Source organism: Phyllostomus hastatus, unplaced genomic scaffold (genome assembly GCF_019186645.2).
Source record: "Phyllostomus hastatus isolate PE091 unplaced genomic scaffold, TTU_PhHast_1.1 phas_scaffold_193, whole genome shotgun sequence".
NCBI classification, from domain to species: domain Eukaryota; kingdom Metazoa; phylum Chordata; class Mammalia; order Chiroptera; family Phyllostomidae; genus Phyllostomus; species Phyllostomus hastatus.
In genome coordinates, this window is record NW_025334015.1 from 4,347,011 (window position 1) to 4,368,315 (window position 21,305).

Here is a 21,305-nt window from a genome sequence, read left to right on the forward strand (position 1 = left end):
ATCACACACCATGACCAAGTGGGATATATCGCAGGGATACAAGACCCTTAAACCAGTCAGAATGGCCATCATAAAGAAATCAGCAAACAGTAAGTGCTGATGAGGATGTGGAGAAAAGGGAACGCTAGTGCACTATTGGTGGCAATGGAGACTGGTGCAGCCACCATGGAAAACAGCATGGAATTTCCTCAAAAAACTAAAAATGGAACTGCCTTTGACCCAGCAATTCTACTGCTGGGATTATACCTCAAGAATCCTGAAACATCAATTCAAAAGAACTTATGCATCCCAATGTTCACAGAAGCACAATTTACAACAGCCAAGTGCTGGTAACAACCTAAGGTGCCCACCAATAAATGTGTAGATCAGAAAACTGTGGTACATTTACACAATGGAACAGTACATAGCAGAAAGAAAGAAGGAACTCCTATCCTTCATGAGAGCATGGATGGAACTGGAGACTATTATACTAAGTGAAATAAAGGAGACAGTGAAAGACGAATACCATATGATCTCACCTATAAGAGGAACCTAATGAACAAAACAAATGACAAAATAGAACAAGAGCATGGAAACAAGGAACAGACTGACAGCAACCAGAGGGGAGAGGCAAGGGAATAATGAGGTGTGGGGGAGGATAAGGGTCATCAAGGAACATTTATAAAGGACACATGGACAAAACCAAAGAGGGGAAGGATTGAGGGTGGGAAGTGGAGGTGGGTGGGGAGGAGGAATGTGGTAGTGAGAAAATGGAGACAACTGTATTTGAACAACAATAAAAAATTCAAAAAACCCCCACAAATTTTAAATATTAAAAAAAAGAAAAAGGAAACAGATTTGAGACCATCACTGAGATTCAGAAAAATAGGACAGGACAACTGACAGTGATTGGGAGAACTGTGTGAGGTTCCAAGGTGCCTATTTTGAAGGGGTCTGAAGGGGTCATTGTCCCATGTTCAATATTTCTTGTATCTTCTTCAATAAATGTCTCTATTTTTCATATTTAAAAAAATAAAATAAAACATGTACTATAATAAAGAATAAAAAGAGGCTACTTTAGATTATGTATCCCCACCCCAAAATCTGTTCTTGAAACTTAATTTTGCTAAGTAGTCTGCAAAATTGACTCTCAAGTTCAACACAAGTTTAAGCAAGTTTATGGTCATTCAGAATAAAGACATTTCCTAGACTTCCTTAAAGGTAGGTGTGACTTTGAGCTACATCCTGGCTGATGGGACACAAGAAATCATGTGTGCAGCATGTTATCACAAAAGAGTATGGCCTCCCCTCCACTTCCCCTCTTCCCACTCACTGGAGGGACTGCAGGTGTATTCTGAGCCTTTTCGGGCCATGAGCACTGTGGTGATAACCTGTAAGAATGGAAAAGAAACAAAATAAAAGGTCCCTCAGTCCCTGAGGCTTATATGGAGTAGAACTGCTGTATTAGTATAGACTTTTACAAAGGACAGTAATAATTTTTTTCTAGAATTTACAACAGTTACTTGGGCTGTGCCACACAATCTTTATCCTGACTATAATCAGTAAAGAGTAGAAAAGTTTAAGCAAACTTCCTTAAGGTTTAAGGAAACCCTCCCTTGAATATGAAAAGTGTATTTGCATAAAATGGAAAAAGATCTGTGCATTATGAGAACAGTCTCCATCTTATTTCAGCACCCACTACTGTAACTCACGTGCCTTAAGTTTTGCCAGTGCACACTGAGCATAGAATGCTGCCTATTTTCATCCAGTCCTTCTGGGAGACATTTCAATTCCTGAAAAGAAAAGCTAATTATGGTACCACATAGAATACTTAGCACTAGTTTGAAACAGGCTTTTAATAAGTTATTTTGCTCATCTTCTCATTTACTGGTCTTCTCTATCAACATGGAGTTTCATTTATTCTTTTTTTTTAATGTATTTTATTGATTATGCTATTACAGTTGTCCCATTTCCCCCCTTCTCTCCCCTCCACCCTGTACCCCCTCTCCCACCCATGTTACCCCCCTTTAGTTCATGTCCATGTGTCATTCTTATGAGTTCTTTAGCTTCTACATTTCCCATACTATTCTTGCCCTCCCCCTATCTATTTTCAACCTACATTCTATGCTACTTATTCTCTATACCTTTTCCCCCCTCTCCTCCTCCCACCCCCCCCTGCTGCTAGCCTTCCATGTGCCCTCCATTTCTGTGGTTCTGTTCCTGTTCTAGTTGTTTACTTAGTTTCTTTTGGTTTTGCTTTAGGTGTGGTTGTTAATAATTGTGAGTTTGCTGTCCTTTTACTATACATGTCTTTTCTTTATCTTCTTTTCTTAGATAAGTCCCTTTAGCATTTCATAAAATAAAGGCTTGGTGACGATGAACTCCTTTAACATGACCTTATCTGAAAAGCACTTTATCTGCCATTCTATTCTAAATGAGAGCTTTGCTGGATAGAGCAATCTGGGATGTAGGTCCTTGTCTTTCATGACTTGGAATATTTCTTTCCAGCCCCTTCTTGCCTATAAGGTCTCTTTGGAGAAATCAGCTGACAGTCTGATGGGAACTCCTTTGTAGGTGACTGTCCCCTTATCTCTTGCTGCTTCTAGGATTCTCTCCTTCGTTTTTACCTTGGCTAATGTAATTATGATGTGCCTTGGTGTGTTTCTTCTTGGGTCCAACTTCTTTGGGGCTCTCTGAGCTTCTGGGATTTCTTGGAAGACTGTTCCCTTTGCCAGATTGGGGAAGTTCTCCTTTATTATTTGTTCAAATATGTGCTCCATCTGTTGCTTTTCTCCTTCCTGTTCTGGTACCCCTATAATTCGGATGTTGGAACGTTTAAAGGTGTCCTGGATGCTCTTAAGCTTTTCCTCAATTTTTTGAATTCTTATTTCATCATGCTTTCCTGCTTGGTTGATTTTATCTTCCTTCTGGTCCACTGTATTGTTTTGAGACTCAGATTCCTTCCTTTCACTATTGGCTCTCCTCCACGTATCTTCCTGCATCTCTTTTATGGTAACCTGCATCCTTTCATCTAAATTGTGCCCAAAATCAACCAATTCCGCGAGCTTTCTGATCACCAGTGTTTTGAACTGTGCATCTGATAGATTGGCTATTTCTTAGTTGCTCAAAAGGATGAGTCCTGTGGGACTGATCTGTTCTGTTGGATACGTGTCTTATGTCTTTCCCTGTCTCTGGTCGCTCTTGTTTGGTGGGGGGGCGGAGCCTTAGGTGTTCACCAGGGCTGGGCACCCTGGTCGCTTGATTGTGACGTTATATGTGTGGGCAGGGCGGGAGTGGGAGGGGACAATGGCAATAGTTTGTTCTCCCTGGCTCAGGCCCTTCCTTGGGATCCTGGGCTGTGAGCTCTTCCCTGATCCACAATCACTGCCCCACAGGGTCCACCAGCCGCAGCTTGCGTACTCTGGGATCACCGCTGCGTTCTTGCACCCCGGCTGGCTGTCGCGCCGATTTCGCGCCAAATTTTCCCTGACCTCCGCGCGCCGCAGACCCGTGCCAGCCCTGCACCCTCCCAGCTTGTCGTCTCCTACCAGTCTGGATGTACGGGTCTACTTCAACTTCTTGGCTGTCCAACTTCCATTCAGATAAATCCTGTCAGTTATGAGTGATATTCTATCTGTAAATTATTGTTGTTCTAATCTTGGTTGTGCGGGGAGGCACGGTGCGTCCACCTATTCCTCCATCTTGCCGGAAGTCCCTCATTTATTCTTCTGTTCTGCTTATTGTCTCTCCTCTGATGTTTCCATAGCAATTTATCTAAGATTTCCTATTATTCTTATCATATTTGAGCTCTTTATATATCCCTAAAACTTATAAACCTTTAAGTAAAAAAATTCTTAAATGTCTAAAGTTATTTGATTAATAAATAAAAATAAGTGCATATAAATATTGATAGTTGTATATATCCATAGGCCTTATGATTGCTATTCACTATAAATATTGTAAGACAGGTTTCAAAAAGAGAAAATGCTAAAAATGTACACAAGTCTTATAAGTGTTTTTACATGACCTACTGGTGAAAGCAATTACAACTAATAGTTATCATTTTCATATGATCACTGGTAACTTGCAAATTTTGTTTCAAGAGATCACATGAAAACTGAGTCCAACAGAATTTTATCATAGATGGATAATAGATAAGATGGACTGAAAAAGAAACTACCATACATTAAGTACTATTAGAAACCAGTGCTAACTAGTTTACATGGTAAGATGAGCGGCTTTACTTTCAGACAGAAATAATGGCTCTCATCACAGAGGAATGAGTGAAGACAGGGAGCATGCAAAATGGGGTCACTTTAACCAAGCTGCTAAAATCAGCAGCAGGGTGAAGATTGAGGCATGAGGAAAGACGCCATTCTTATTCTAACTAGCCTGGGAACTTAATTTTTTTTAGCTTTCCAGTCCTGGATCAATGATTGGATATACAACCCCCTGAAGGACTCACATGTCCCAGCTACCTGATGACTTCACATCCATGATCCAAGCACTGGACGTGACCAAACCTCCTGGCACTTAGCATCCTCACTGCCTGTCATCTGACTAATGACTGTCCTGGACCAATCTTAGAGCTAAGAATGAAGGACTGATAACTCTCAAAAATGTACTTTTTGCTCTAAGAATTTTTAACTTTTCTTTTTTCTTTTTCCTTTTTTTGGAACACTCCTAGTTTTTTGCCTAGTTGTATTTCCAGTTTGCAAACTATAAAGACCCTTGAGTAAATCTCTATCATTTACTGCTACCAAAGTCTCCAGACTTTTCCTGAGTTTGTTCAGCATCACAAAACTGCTTAGCAATTTGGCAGAAATTTTAGAAGATTCTGATTATTGCTTAAAAGGAGCACTTGTCATCAACTACAGCAAATATGTTAGGCAAACCAGAGGCATAAATAAGTGCAAAAGAAAAAAGGCAGGACCAAGCTCAAGTCTAAATTCCTGAGGACTAGTAAAGGGCATACCTTGCTCATCCCAAAGGTCAAAAACTACAGAGAAAACTGGAAACCAGGTAATGATACATTGAAATCAAGTTGATTCTGCCATAGAATTTCATCTGTTTTAGATTCAAAGAATCTGGACCTCAATTTCTACCTCTATCATTTATAAGAGTTGTGTAATCCTGGGATCCATGTCATCATTTTTAAAGTGGACCAATAACACCTACCCAACATACATGTTGAAGAAGTAAATAAAAGAAAAATTTTTAGAGACATCTATCACAAGTAAGCACTCTTTAGGTGTTAGTTCTATCTTCCCTTTCTTAGACTAGCCTGGTTAAACCCCAAGAATCTGGAAATTGCGTGTTTTTTACATTCCATAGAGATTGGATTATTATTATGAGAAGCATTTCTCAGATTTCTTATATTTTTTCTAACTCTAGAAATACTAATTTTGTTTTCAATACTCATCATCTCTTTTCCTATAGTTACTAGTAGTTAAAACAAACAAAAAAAACCTAAACCAATCAAGCAGGAAAAAAAGGTGGGGAGAAACAACACCTTAAAATTAAGAAGGAAAGGAGTCAGGGAAAGGAGAAATTTTATAGCAATAAAGAGAAATCTATGCTCCAACCAATTTCAATAAAAATCATAGAAGCATGTAGTAAGTGTCAGGAAATGTATAAGAATTATTTCACCCAATCCTCACAACCAACCTATGGAATACGATCATAACTCCACTTTACAAATATTAAGGTTCAGTGAAGGCCACTGACCTGCACAAGAATTTACAGCTAATGAGAAACAAGTGTGTTCTTTATACTAGAACCTTCTGGATCCAAGGTAGTAAGTACTGTTTTTATTATGTCACAATTTCTCAATTTCTTTATAGAGGTAAGGGAATAGGTAGAAACTGGAAAAATGACAGTTAAGCAGGCCAAAGCCTTGAGGTCTACAGAGAACAAAAGGTTCCATGGGAGGTCTGCCCAGAAAAGAAAAGGAGGGTGGCCAAGGCAGACCCAGAAGCTCTTTGATTCCCAATTTCTTTAAATATTATCTTGATTGTTGTATACAGCGTTCTCCTAAATTCTCTCAGCACCCAGCATTTAATTGCTTATATGCCCAGAAGGCTCCTGCTCGCTGAGTCTTGGGACATACCATAATTTGAGCTCCACAGGAACTAGGAGGTAATTTAAAATCTTACAAAAATAAGAGGTATTTTTACTTCTAACTCTGAGGAAATCCTTCTAGGTGACAGGTTGGCCATCAGAGGTATAGTACCCTCTCTCTATGTGGTTCTGAATGAAAAAGACCATTTGGGGCCTGCAGTTCAAGAACCTGAGCCTGATTCTGTGGCATTTAGGACAGAGAGACATTTGGGATGGGAATACCCACAATTGTATAGAAGAAACTAAAGATAAAAGGAGGAAAAAATGTTTTGTTTTCCTTACTTGAGCCAGTCATGACCCTTTCTGCCACGTAAGTACTCAGAACATGTCATTTCTCAATTTCTACTTTTAACCGCACTCTAGAGTCTGGGTAGCAAGGACTGTTGGAACAAGTTACAAGTAAGGCTTCCTTCTCATTATTTGCATTGTCTAAGGCCCTTTCCTCCATTCATGCTATCAAACAGCATGTAGAAATTCATTCACTTATTTTTTTGTTCATTAACCATTCATTCAGCACCTATCATGCTCTAAGCATGACACAGTTGCTTAGGATTTAAAAAAAAAAATTAGGTGGATATATTCCCTGACATACAGAAAATGTATTTCTATGGCATGGAGAAAATAATAATTTGTATGATGCAAAGATATTAAAAGACATTCTTTTGGTTCTCTTCCAAATTCTCTGAAAATGTATATATTTCTTCTTATATGGCCCCTTTCCCTTCTCCTTTTCCTAAAATCTATTTCTCAAGGTTTAGCCTTCAGTACTATATTGTCCTTGCTTTACCCTGTTTCTCCTCATTCAGGCTTAAGACAGGTAACTGCTTTCCAAATTCTTTGACATGAGACTTTCTATAGCAAATATAATAATTAACCATTATATAGCATATTATATATCAAATGGATCTTGAGAATATCATGCTAAGCTAAATGAGTCAGACAGAAAAGTTAAAAACCATGTGATTTTACTCATATGTGGGATATAAAACTAAAAGCAACAAATGAACAAATGAGAAAAACAAAAACAAACTCATAGACACAGAGAAGAGTGTGGTGGTTATCAGAGGGAAGGGGTGGGGGTAGTAAAGGTCAAAAGTGGTCAAACTCAAGCTAAGGAAGAGGGTTTAACTTCAGGTGGTGGGCACACAGTGTGATGTACAGATCGTGTACCATAGGAATGTACACTTGAAACCTGTATGATCGTATTAACCACTGTAACCCCAATAAATTTAATTTAAAATAAAGAAGTAAAAAAATTTGAATATCACCATACAGTTCATCTTTACAGCAATTCTGTGAGGTATAAAGATCACCTAAGTTAATCAAAAACATTTAGTGGGCACCCACTATTTACCAACCACAATTACAAGAACACTCCGAATTTTCAAGGAGTACAGTCATGGTGTTACCGAACAAGGGGGGACAAGGGCAATGTACTATTACCCGAAAGGAACCCCCCAGGTTTGTTATGTCCGCCACCAGAGGAAAGACGTCTCTCAATGCCAGAGATTCATGAAAAGGAAAGGAAATGTTTATTTAATGCTATGCAAACTTAAAGTAGTGACCTAATGTCTTCATCAAAATCCCAAAGTCCCTTAAAACACCCACAAACACGCACAGTCCTTCCTTCCCCCCGTTGCCCAGTCTGGGGTACCGTATCTCAGGAAGAAATATTAGTCCTTGGCTCAGGCAGCCCCCAGTTCTTCCCAGTAATCCATCTTGGCTTGTAGGCCTTCCTCGGTTCCTGGCACCATCAGCTGTGTTGCTGGGATCTCTGCTAAAGCCGGGTGGTGGTTCCCCCTTCTAAAGCTGTGGGGGTCCCAACTCTGGCAAAGCCACGTGGTTCTCTCAGTACAATGGCTGCGGGAGCCTCCACTGAGCAAAACTGCATGGTTCTCCCTCCTCACTGGCTGCAAGGAATGGGGTAGCCACTCTGCCCAAGCCAAGTAGTAGTTCTCTGTTAAAGCCCAATGGTGATTCTCTCTCACAGGGCCAGGGGAGTCCCCACTCTGCTAAAGACTGAGTGGTTCTCCCACATGTCCACACCTGTGTAGCTTTCCTTTCTAATGCCACAGCCACATGGTTCTCTCTTCAATGGCTGCCCCGTCTGGGTTTAAATCCTGGAGCCAATTCTCCTCTGCAGCCCTATTTCCGACTCCTCCCACCATCGGCTACACTTGCTAGCTCTCTCACATCCTTCCAGCTTTACTGGGCTGCCATTGTGAGTCTGGGTAGGCCTGGCCCCATGTCATGGAGCCAGTACTCTCCAAGGTCCCACAAAGGCGCTGTAACCAGGGGGACCTGCTCCCAGTTACATCTTGGTGAGGAAGTTACTTCCATTCCCCTGGTTCAGAGCATGACCACAGCTATTTAACATATCTATGCAACAAGTTAAAGGTTAGAGATATGTTAGCTGACCATACCAGAGGTTAGCTGCAAAGCTGTTGCTATGCAAAACACCTCTCAATAGCCCTGCTCCATTTTTCCCTTCCCCCAACCCACACCTGGGGTAGGGGGGTAAGGACATCCTAATATTTCCTGGATACCTTGAGTTCTGGGCCCCATTCCAAATCCCTATTTGGGGTCCCCCCTCTTGGCTGCACCCTGTTACAATGGTGGTGCATGCCAACACACACACGTGCAACAGTGAGGGCATCACACCAAGGAGACCGGTCAGTGCCGTGGCAGGCACCTTCCTAGTTTACCTCTGTTGTCCTGGCTTAATTACTTATAATGCCCCCTCTCACTGTCAAAAGTCTCCTAGTTGTTACAATATATTAGTGAAGGTTGAGGTTATAGGTACAGGGAATGCTTTCTGCTTCTTTAAACATGAGAAGCTGAGGCTCAGAGATTTTTAAGTTATTTACCCATAGTCACATCACCAGAAATCATAGCTTGTACTTGGGCCTTTATATCCATAATCCAAGTTTGTTTGTTTGTTTGTTTAATCTGCCACGTTGTCTCTTTCCTAAATAAGTGTTTCAATTTGAGTGAAATCTTCTAGGAACACTGTATCCATTCCTATCATGTATGTGCCCTTGATTTACCGTCTGAATTATTACTCTTACTTCCATGTGTGCATGATACCTACAGACCTGTATGCTTCTGGGTCTTGAAATAGTGAGGAGCTTGAATGTTTAAGAATTTTAAAAAATAGCATTTGAAGTTATAGGACAAATTTTTAAAAATAACATGGTAAGCAAAATCTCAGTCTGAGATGGTGTTATGTTAATGAAATATTCCATACAAATTTTGTTTTCAGTGCTTTGTCAGTTTTTATCTTACAGGAGATAATGTTTCTTTTGCTTTAGAACCAACAGAAGTGTCTCGTGTCTCACTGTGTACATTACTGATGTCATGTTGTTGACGGGAGAGACCTGGTTCTTCTTGCTGACACACGTAAAGAATTACATATCAGCAAATCTAGTAGTATGTGATCAGTTTATTAGTGGCTGCTTCCATGGAAGAGAACAGGACTGGGTAGAGTAGGGGGTGAAAGGCAAAGTTTCAGAGCAAAGCAGGGTGAGAAAAGCAAGAGAGGCTGGAGACCAGGGTGGCAAGCCCCTGGGCAGCCTAAGGCCAGGTGGCCAGAGGCACTGTGGCCCAAGAGCCAAGCGCCCCCAGAGAGAAAGAGAGAGAACAAGCATCCTGAGCTCCTGAGAGAGAGAGAGAGAAAGCAGGTCCTTTGTTTTCAGGACTTATATAGTTGGCGGGATAGGAGAGAAAAAGTTACATACTGATTAATGGGTAAATGTGGAGCCAGCTTTCCTGGGGAAATGTGACTACCCAAATTTAGGGATGGATGGGGGTCTGTCCACCCGAATTCTTATCTTGCTCCAGACTCCATTTGGTCATCTTGTTGTAAAACAAGTACCTGACAGTTAATTAAAATTGGGGCAATTTCCAATGTTATTTATTGGCTCTTTCTGTGAGCATCAGGGACTTCCTCCTAAAACAGATAGTGACCAGAGGTAGGCAATTAACCAAAGTTATTTATGGGCTCTTTCTTTGGGTCCTGTGACCCTCTCCCACATTCAGGCCTTGGGATGAAAGCACAGTTTCAAGGCTTTCTTTCTTGTTAATATAGTGCTTCTTGTGATATTGAAACACCTGGCAATATTATCAGAACAGGCTTAGGACTGCCGAGTCAGCATGTGAGACTTGTCTCCTTCCTCCTCCCTGCCTCAGTTTACTATTCTACCTAATTGGTAAAAGGCGTTTCCTGACAACCAGGGTGCTAAATGCTGGTCAGTGACAGTATTGCAGTCTCAGAGTTCTTCCTATGCTGTCTCCTGCTTTAATGTGTAAGCAGGACTCACACTTGACTGTGTTTTGAATGGTTTAGCCAGGTGGGTGCTTAGGTATAGGATGTAGGGGATGCCATAGACACTGAAGGCGCAGCTTCCAGTCTTCTCCATTACATGTTTTGTTTTTATACCTCAACCTACTTCACAGGTATGGGTACCCAGGGGTATTTTCTGAACACTCCCCCCAAAAGTGGGAGTTATTTAACCTTAGCCATGCTCATGTTCATATTAAGTCATTACTTACAAGAGGATTTTTCCTCTTGCCCAGAGTATAGGAGTTAATAGCAATGGCTTGGTACCCAAACATGATAGGTACCACCTCAATTGCCTCACACCATATCATCCCATTTCATCTACCCAACAATTCTTAGAATGCAATACTGTGCCTATTTGGGGGATAAGAAAACTGAAACGTACTAAAGTTACAGAATTAGTAAGCAAAATCCTACATTTAAAACCAAATCTTCCCAGCACAACAATCTTGTCTGTCCTTATCAGAATCTGTCCCCCAGTAGTGATTCTATCAGCCCTCTGGGTTCATTGACTTAAACTGCAATTGTTCAGAAGCCTGCAAAGAGGCCTGTGTAAACAATTGGCTTCTCCAGAGCACCAGGGCCTCCTGGGGGCCACATGCTCTTTCTTCAACAGCATCAGCACAAGCCCAGAGGGGCTTCAAGTCCAGACGATCTCTAACTGGAAGCTGACTCAAGTAATCTAGAAAAAGATGAAGAATACTGGCTTTCCTCCATGTGCAGAATCTCTCTCTCTCCAGACTTGGTACTGTAAGACAATAATAACAAAGTAAATCAATTCATTAATATATTATGATAATACTATTCTAGTTCTAATTGTCACATGAAGTAAGATGAATGATCTAAGTCCATCAATCTCAGCAAAGGCGTGGATGCCCAGAACAACCTTGGATGGATATTTAGGGCATTTGATTGCTCCCCTGAGCAATGGTAGATATGCCCTGGAAAGGAATCAGAAGGATCAGGCTTCCAACCTGATCCTTTAAGGCATTTATTATTGAGTAACTGGTTTTGGACATTCCTTAAATTAAGTTTATCTGTTCAGTATTGAAATATTTGTTTTCTTAGCATGTTCAGTATTTCACTGTGTTAATGCTTTAATTTGCTTTGTATCATTTCATTAAATAATACAGTATCTGTAGATATGGAGGCATAAATTTGCTTTACCAGCCCCTAAATGTCTTTGAAAGAATTTCTAATTTTTAACTTCCCACATGTTTAAAAAAAGATTGGTGACAATAATTATACTGGTCTTGTGTCTGTCACAAATCAGTCTCTACATTCACGCTTTCGTGCCTGTTGTCTCTACCCAGACATCCCATGCAGGAACATGAGAAACCACACAGAGCTAACGGAGTTCATCCTACTGGGAATACCCCAGACACAAGGACTGGAGACTGTGCTCTTGGTCATCTTCTCATTCATTTACCTCTTTACCCTGCTCAGCAATTGGCAATTTGCTCATCCTTACAGCAATTGTTTCTTCCTCTAATCTGCACACCCCCATGTATTTTTTCTTGGGACTCCTATCTGGTTTTGACATGTTGTTCCCATCTGTAACCTGTCCCAAGATGTTATTCTATCTCTCTGGCCAGAGCCATGCCATTTCTTATAAGGGATGTGCTGCACAGCTCTTCTTCTACCATCTCCTGGGGTCCGCTGAAGGCTGCCTCTACTCTGCGATGGCTTATGATCGCTTTGTTGCCATCTGTCACCCACTGAGGTATACGCTCATCATGAGACCTGGAGTCTGTGTCAGTCTGGTCACAGGAGCCTGGCTGGTGGGTTGTCTTCATGCCACCATCCTGACCTCCTTCACTTTCCAGTTACCATACTGTGGCCACAATCAGGTGGACTACTTCTTCTGTGACATTCCTGCCATCTTACCCCTGGCTTGTGGTGACAGCTCCATGGCCCAGAAAGTGGGTTCTACTAATGTTGGCTTTCTGGCTTTAATTCTTTGGCTCAGTGTTTGCATCTCCTACACATGCATCGGGATTGCCATTTGGAGAATCCGATCAGCAGAGGGCAGACAGAAAGCTTTCTCGACGTGCAGTGCACACCTCACTGCAATCCTCTGTGCTTATGGGCCTGTGATCATCATCTACCTGCAGCCCACACCCAACCCTTTTCTTGGTGCTGTGGTGCAAATATTAAACAATATTGTCTCACCCATGCTGAACTCATTAATCTATTCTTTAAGGAACAGGGAAGTGAAAAGTTCCCTGAAAAGAGTGTTCCACAATGTAGTACTTACATTCCTGGGATAAGTTAAGGGTTTTGTAATGGATTTTGGAAATTTATTGTGTCCTAACATCATTCTTCTATATGACTATACTCCTCTTAAATAAAAACTACTTTCTCTAAATCATTATATTTTCTTTGCCTAATAAGATTTCTATGTTTATGTGTCTCCCTAAACTGTGGGACCCCATAAATAACTCTAACTAATATTATTAGTGCCTTAATTCTGGGTAAGGAATCCAAGGGGCACAGCATGCAGATTTCTTATTGCGACCAAGGGCAGCCCATGTTGGCGGCTTGAGGGCAATGAGGATCTCTGTCAGTCTGAGAAGCACACTTCAATGGTCTATCTCTGTGCCAATTCTCCCCCATTTCACTTTTCTCACTTTTTCTGGAATGTAAGTGTTTTCCCTTTCTGCCCATAAACACCTCAGTCTCCCAGTGCTGCTAAGACCGGTGCTAACTAATATTTCTAGAGCATGAGCTGTTCTCCAGGCACTATGGCAAACATCTCATGGATATCATCGTATTTAATCTCCACATCATGCCCATGAAGTAGATAGAGTTTCCTTTTCAGAAAAAAACAAACAAACAAACAAAAAAAAACCTTTGAGAATTAGAGATTTCAAACCATGGACCCAAGGTTGAACTTGAAGCCCAGACCAGACATCTGACAGACCTGTTAATGCCAAAGACCCTGCTCCTCATCCCTCCAGGACCTGACAGCCTCAGAGACCTACTGAGCAATTCAGCCATCTTCATCACCCCTCTGCAGAACTTAAAGTCCACTAAAAAACTGGTAAATATGCACTGACACGTCACATTTCTATATTGGCCTTACTCTTACCTTCCTTTGTTCTGTGCCCCTACTCATTGCACTCATCTGATTTGGACCCTGGCTTGTGGGGTCCACATCATTATGGATGAAAATGAGACATTCACATGGACTACCAAGTCCAGTGGAGGAAAAGGGACAGCATAGCTTTTTTTCTCAAGGGGAGCAAAAGCCTTGGCCCTCACTCCAATGAGCTTTTATTATCTTACTGGGCACATTACAAGAAGGTCCTCATTAACTATGCACAGGCTCCCTTTAGGTGGTTTCCTTATACAGAAAACAAAGGAGAGGATGCTGGTAATCACACCACAGAAGAGGGATATTTGCAAATGAAAAGGCAAAAGTAGCTGGACTGGTTACACTCATCCTAGGAAGGTTTAGCATGGTTTTTAGGAAGTTGCTTTGCCATAAATGTCCTCAATTCAGGGTGAGGGAGTTTCAGCAAAAAGCAAGACTCATAGTGGCCTAGGTACATTGCAGGCCTGTTTCCCCATGGGAAAACCTATCCGTGGGTGTGGGTCCTGTGCATCTTCCAATGGGAGCTGGGCCCACGCCACAGAGAGCGGCCTCCCACACTCATCCACAGATGGGGGCCTGGAATAGAGTGGTGAGCCCTTCATGGCACATCTAGTTATGGTGAAGCCAGACACAGTTCCAGACCCCCTTAACTCCTGTGGTCATGGTTTCCTGCTGCACCATGCTGCCAATATCCCAAAAGACTGCTTAGTGCAAAGGACTGTGCAAGCCTTCCTGTCCAGAGCTGTTTGAAGAGAAGATGGCCTACTTACAGGGTTCCATGACTGTGCTCATTTGGATCTCCCACCAAGTTACATTTGCTAGCTTGTCCTTCAGCAAAGTGAGTTGATAATTATTTCTCAATTTTCTCCAGAATCCAGGGAGAAAGAACGGGTACCATTTACTAGGTACACAAAGACACACTAGCCCTTAGTTTTCATGACATTTTAGTGACTTCTAGGGTTTTTTTTTTACTGCTATTCTACTACATTTGTCCCATTTTCCCACTTTGCCCTCCTCCTCCTGTAACCGGAAAAGACACCGGCATTCAGGCTGCCTGTCACTACCAAATCCAATAAGCAATGACAGTGATTGAATCTTTTATAGGTGCTTTATTCAGATGGCCAGCGATCCAAGAAGATGGCAGGTTCATACCCTAACACACCATCTTGCTCTTTCTTTCTCAGCCAGATCTTTTATAAGGGGGATTGGGGAAAGACAAACAAGGTATCAGCGAAAGCCTTTGAAATTCAACAGTTGCCTCCAAGGGGGAAGGGTAGTTGCTTGCTTCTTCCTGGTACAGACCTCTCCAGAGGAGGTAATCTCCAGCCAGTGCCCCAGGAGGTCAACTGCTTAATCTCAGGGGCCAGGATGGGCCTTATCTGTAGTTACTGAAACAAAAACTTAACATACACATTACTTGCTAGATTTATGATTATTTACCTTAAGCTAAATTTTCCCAAGTCTTAAACCCCTATCACTCCCAACCCACCACCCCCCCCACCCCACTCCCATAATCAATCGCCACACCATTGTCCATGTCCATGGGTCATTCACACCTGTTCTTTGTCTAGTGTATTCCCCTTCTTTCCACCATTATGCCCTTTCCCCATCCCTTCTGGTCACTGTCAGTCTGTTCCATGTTTCCATGGTAGAGTTCTTTTATTCTGTTTTTTACTGGTAAAGGTTTAATTAACCTAAAAACCCCAAATAAAATAAATTGCTGCACTTACAAAAGGTATGCAGCATAAAGGACAAAATAAAGCCCATTCAAGTACAGATAAATGGTTTGAGGTACAGTGTGAGATTTTGATGGCCCATTTTAACCTGACTAGCAAAACCTGAAATCACACAGAATCTTATTCTCACATTTTGGGAATGCCTATTCTAGATTACATGCTGAATACAGGTAATTCTGAAGCAGAAGACAGCACAAGAAGAACTCTGCGACTGCAATACTGTCACTGGCCAGCATTTATCATCCTGGTTTCCAGGAAAATCCCTTTACCAATTAGGTGGAATAAATAGTAAACCAAGGCAGGGAGGAGGAAGGAGACCAGTCTCACATGCTAACTCGGCAGTCCTAAGCCTGTTCTGATAATATTGCCAGGTGTTTCAACATCACAAGAAACACTATATTAACAAGAAAGAGCCCATAAATAGAGCTTGGTTAATTGCCTACCTCTGGTCACTGTCTTATAAGGGAGTCCCTGATGCTTACAGAAAGAGTCCATAAATAACTTTGGAAAGTGCCCCAAAATTTAATTAACTGCCTCCTGTCACATATTTGTTTTACAACAGGATTACCAAATGGAGTCTGGAGCAAGATAAGAATTCGGGTGGACAGACCTCCATTCATCCCTGTCAGGATGGGCGGGGTAGGACAAGTGGGAATCTAATTACAATCATAGCATTTGGCCTACAACTATGGCCGCCATTTGGACTACAAGTAATATGGTGACTAAACTCTGACCCGGAAGAAGTGGTGACATCAGACCAGGAGCCACCAATGATATGTAGCTTCTTTGTTCACCAAGAACCAATTCTTGGCTCCCTCGCAAAGTCAAGTCACATAAAACCCCGCTTTCCGCTCCCTTGGGTGGTTTCCTCTCAGACCTCCCGCTGGCTGTACTGGTGGAGAGAAAGTTCTGCCTGGGAGTGTCAACTCCAAAATAAAGCCCTTCTGCCTGATTTCATGGGTGATTGGCATTCAATCCTCAGGTGCGTCTAAGGAAACCTTACAATCCCTAAATTTGGGTAGTCACATTCCCCCAGGAAAGCTGGCACCACATTTACCCATTAATAAATGTGTAATTTTTTTCCCTCCTATCCCGCTAATTATATAAGTCCTGAGAACAAAGGACTCGCTCTCTCGTGGGAATGGTGGGGGGCGGGGCTCAGGATGCTCTCTGTCTCAGGGGCTCAGGGGGCTCTTGGCTCAGGCCACAGGGCCTCTGGCCACCTAGCCTCAGGCTGCCCAGGGGCTTGCCACCCTGGTCTCCAGCCTCTCTTGCTTTTCTCACCCTGCTTTGCTCTGAAACTTTGCCTTTCACCCCCTACTCTACCCAGTTCTGTTCTCTTCCATGGAATCAGCCACTAATAAACTGATTACAAACTAGATTTGCTACTAGATTTGCTAATATGTAATTCTTTACATGCATCAGCAAGAAGAACCAGGCCTCTCCTGTCAACAGTTTTAGTATTGGTTTGTTGTCCTATTAACACTGGATATTGGTGAAAGAACCCACATTCTATATCTGGTAAAGCCTGAATAATGCTTATGAACAGATACTCATCACATTAATATTTATACTTGACCAATAGATATATTTTTATACAATGGAAAATTCCATTAAAAAAAGAGATCTTGTCTTATTCACCCTTATGTCCACATGACACAGCCCACTGACATAGTAAGTACAGTGTAAGTTTGTTGAATGAATGAATAAATGGTACTTAGCAATTCAAATTATGATGTAATTGCACATTTATTTACATAAAAAGACAAATGAGGGAAATAACTGGGATTCAGAACAATACAATGCACAAATTTAAATTTATATTTCATTTAAGTAAAATTAAAGATATAGCAAAGCTGAAATCTGAATGATCTCTGACCACTTTTGGTCAATTCTCAATCGTGTTGTAATGACAGTCTAGCACACACACACACAAAAACCTTTAAAATAGTTTGTTTCTCTTACATCTATAAGTTTAGTAAAGCTCCCAACATAGAATTTTATTTAAAATACATTTATGCACACACATGCATACATCACTCCAAAGAAATGAACGTATAAAAAGATGCTTGATATTATTACTACTCATTAGGGAAATGCAAATCAAATTCATAATGAGCTATCACGTCACATTCATTAAGATTGTTATCACTTAAAAAAGTAAAAAAGTGTTGACTAAGATGTGGAGAAATTAAAACCCTTGTACACTGTTGGTAGGAATCTAAAGTGGGGCCGCTACTATGATAAATAGTATGGTACTCCCTCAAAAAATTTAAAGATACAACTAACAACAATCCAAGATGATGGCAGAGCAGTTGGAAGGTACACTCACCTCCTCCCAGGACCAAATTGGAATTACAACTAAAATATAGAGTAAGCAACCTGAACAATCAGACCTCTCGCTGAACAGAAGTCTTGTAATCACAGATTTACAGAAGCTACACTGAGACTGGTAGGAAGGGCAGAGACACAAAAAAAGACTGGCCCCAAACACACACCCTGCCAACAAGAATCCAAAGGACTATCTCAGCTGCAAAGGTAACCCCTGAAGAATGTAGGGTCCCAACCTCACATAGAGCTTCCAAGCCCAGAGCACCAAGCACAGAAGAGGAGCCCACATAATATCTGGCTGTAAAATCAGCAAGGACTCTTTATCAGGGAGAGACAGGAACCTGATAAAATTTCAGGCACCCTCTTAAAGGGCCAACACAAAAAAGTCTCATTTTCAGCTACTCACCTTGCGATCCAGCAAAGGGAGAGCAGCTCAGAGTAGACTAGAATAGTGTGAAGAGCTATTCTGGGTTGTAGGGCTCCTGGGAGAGAACTGAAGAGACAGTGCCAGGGTTCCTGTGCTGAGTCCCTCTCCCACACTGTCCACAAATGCCATCTTTCATAGGTTGAGCACTCCCTTCCATACAGCATATCCCAGGGGAATGCAACAGCCCTATACTCCTTATGCCAGGCAGCCCTGCCCTGCTAAGCTAGGGTTCTTGAGGAGGTCTGGCCAAAATCAGGGACAGGGTTTTCTGGTTCTAGTGACAGGGCCACTTTTTCCTCAGGTACTTGACCTGTGCAAAGCCCTCCCATCATAGGGCAAAACCTTGGTCTGTTGGGTCCTAATGCACACTGCTAGCCTCACCCTAACAACTCACTAAGACAAGACACTGCCCCACCACAACAGTCTGTGGGAAACCAGTGAATGGCACCTGGCCTTGGTGTACACTGGGACATTTGCTAAGTGGCCTTAGACCAACCACTGGCAATGAGTTTAATCCATATCAATCTGGTGAATACCACTCACCCCTACCTGGCAACTCACTGAGAACCTACCTCATACAACTCAAATACCACCAGAGGGTCTTTAGTGGCTGAGCCTAATAGGCAGCTGGCAAGTAGAAGCAGGTGGAAGCAAATCTTGTAGTGCCTTAGGCCCTTTGTTTCCTGCCCCCAGGTTTGGTGCTCATAGAAGCCAGCCTTGATACATACCTTGGCCCTTCCAATGCACACATGGGCCAGCAAAGACAGATGTAAATTATGGATTGTTTTGTAACTCTAAACACATAGCCCAAGGCTAGTTACACTCAGCATCTGACATTGACCTGCACCAGAGTCTCTCCCAAGAAGCCCAATAATCAACACACCTGATGGCAGGCTTCAGATCACATCACTCAATTAGCTCCACAAGAGGCACATCCAAAGAGAGATCTCAGCAGGCATTAGACACTGCTAGGATGAATGCTTCACATGGTCAGCACCAACACATCAGCTTGTACACTGGAATCAGGGTCAATTGTGATGGCCAGCCAGCCTGGGAGTTGACCCCACCCACAAATGGGACAACATCAATCAAGACTCAATTACAACAGGAGGGCTCACAAAAGCCAACCAAGGGACACTTCTAGAGCACCTCGCTCGGGTGATCAGAGAGACTGCACTTCGGACTCTCACAGGACACCTACTATACAAGGCCACCCCACCAAGACTGGAAGATATGGCAGATCTACCTAATACACAGAAATAAACACAGAGAGTAATTCAAAAATGAAGAGACAAAGAAATATTCCCCAAATGAAAGAACAGCAGAAATCCTTAGAAAAAGAACAAAATAAAATGAAGAGAGGAAATCTACCAGATACAGCATTCAAAACAATTATTACAAAGATGCTCATGGAATTTAGGGGAAAATGGGATAAATTCAGTGAGAATTTAAACAAAGAGCTAATAAGTACAAAAGGATACATATAAACCATTTAAAAAGTGGCCAGAAATAAAAAATAAATTATCTGAAAGGACTCAACAGTAGGGTGGTTGGATAAAGCAGAGGATTAAATCATTGATTTGGAACAAAGTAGCAGAAATCACTCAATCAGAGGAGCAAAAAGAAAAAAAATGAAATGAGAATAGTTAAAGAAACTTCAGGAAAAACATAAAATGTAACAACATCTGCATCATAGGAAAACCAGAAAGAGAGAAGAGAGAGTAAGGTATTGAGAAACTCTTCAGAGAAATAATAACTGAAAATTTGCCTAACCTGTTGAAGAAAAAAGACACACAAGTGCAAAAAGTACAGAGAATGACAAACAAAATGAACTGAAAGAGGCCCACACTAAGACACATCACAATTAAAATGGCTAAGGTTGAAGACAAAGAGAAAATTTTAAAAGAAGAAAAAAACTGTTACTACAAGGAAGCTCCCATAAGACTGTCAGCTGATTTCTCAACATAAACATTTCAGACAGGAAGGGATTGGCACAAAATACTTCAAGTGATGAAAAACAAGGACCTACAACCAAGACTACTTTATCCAGAAAGGCTACCATTTAAAATTGAAAAAGAAATAATGAGCTTCCCAGATAAGAAAAAGCTAAAGGAGTTTATCACCATCAAACCAGTGTTACAAGAAATGTTAAGGGGACTTCTGTCAGAAGAAAAAAACATAGTTATAAAGAATAAAATGGCAATAAATATGCGCCAACCAATAATCACTTTAAGTGTAAATGGCTTAAATGTCCTAATCAAAATATAGAGGGTAGCTGAATGGATAAGAAAACAAAATCCATATACACACTGTCTGCAAGAAACCCATCTCAGAACAAAAAACACACACAAACTAAAAGTAACACACACACTCACACACATACATATATAATGCAAATGAAGATTTTAAAAAGCTGGGGTGGCAATATTATATCAGATAAAATAGACCTTAAAATAAAGACTATAATAAAAGACATGGAAGGACAGTACATACTGATAAAGGAATCCATCTAACACGAGGATATAACCCTTATAAACATTTAAGCACCCAACACAGGAGCAGCTAAATATATAAAGCACAGCTTGATGGACATAAAGGGAGATGTCCACAGTAATACAGTCATAGTAGGAGACTTTAACACCCCACTGACATCAATGGATAGATCTCCCAGACAGAAAATCATCAAGGAAACAGTAACTTTAAATGGCACAGTAGATCAGATTAATTTCATTGATATCTTGACAGTATTTCACCCAAAGCAGCAGAATATGCATTGTTTTCAAGTGCACATGAAATATTTTCTAGGATAAATAACATGTTAGGACACAAAACAAGTTTCAGTAAACTAAAAAGATTAAAATCATATCAACCATCTTCTATGACTACAATGGTATAAAACTAGAAATCAATTACAAGAAAAAAGTAAAAAACACAAATACATGGAAGCTAAATAACATTTTTCTAAATAATGATGATAGGTTAACAATGAAATCAAAGTAGAAATCAAAAGATAACTTGAGACAAAGGAAAATGAAAACAAAACAACCCAAAATTTATGGGACATGGTGAAAGCAGTCATAAAAGAGAAATTCATAGCATTACAGGCCTACCTCAAGAAATAAACAAACAAGCAATATCTCAAATAAACAAGCTAAACATACACCTAAAGGAACTAGAAAAGGAACAACAAACACAGCCCAATGTGAGTAAAATAAAGAAAATAATAAATACTAGAGAATAAGTAATGACATCAAAACTAAAAAAAAATACAAAGGA

General features: G+C 41.1%; 1 protein-coding gene across 1 annotated transcript; it reads left to right on the forward strand.

The window, feature by feature from the left end:
- The first annotated feature begins 11,768 nt into the window (after positions 1-11,768).
- LOC123832520 (olfactory receptor 148-like) lies at positions 11,769-12,708 on the forward strand. The gene is given in 2 exon segments (XM_045860194.1): positions 11,769-11,882; positions 11,884-12,708. Coding segments are annotated over 2 exon segments (939 nt in total).
- Positions 12,709-21,305: the final 8,597 nt, after the last annotated feature.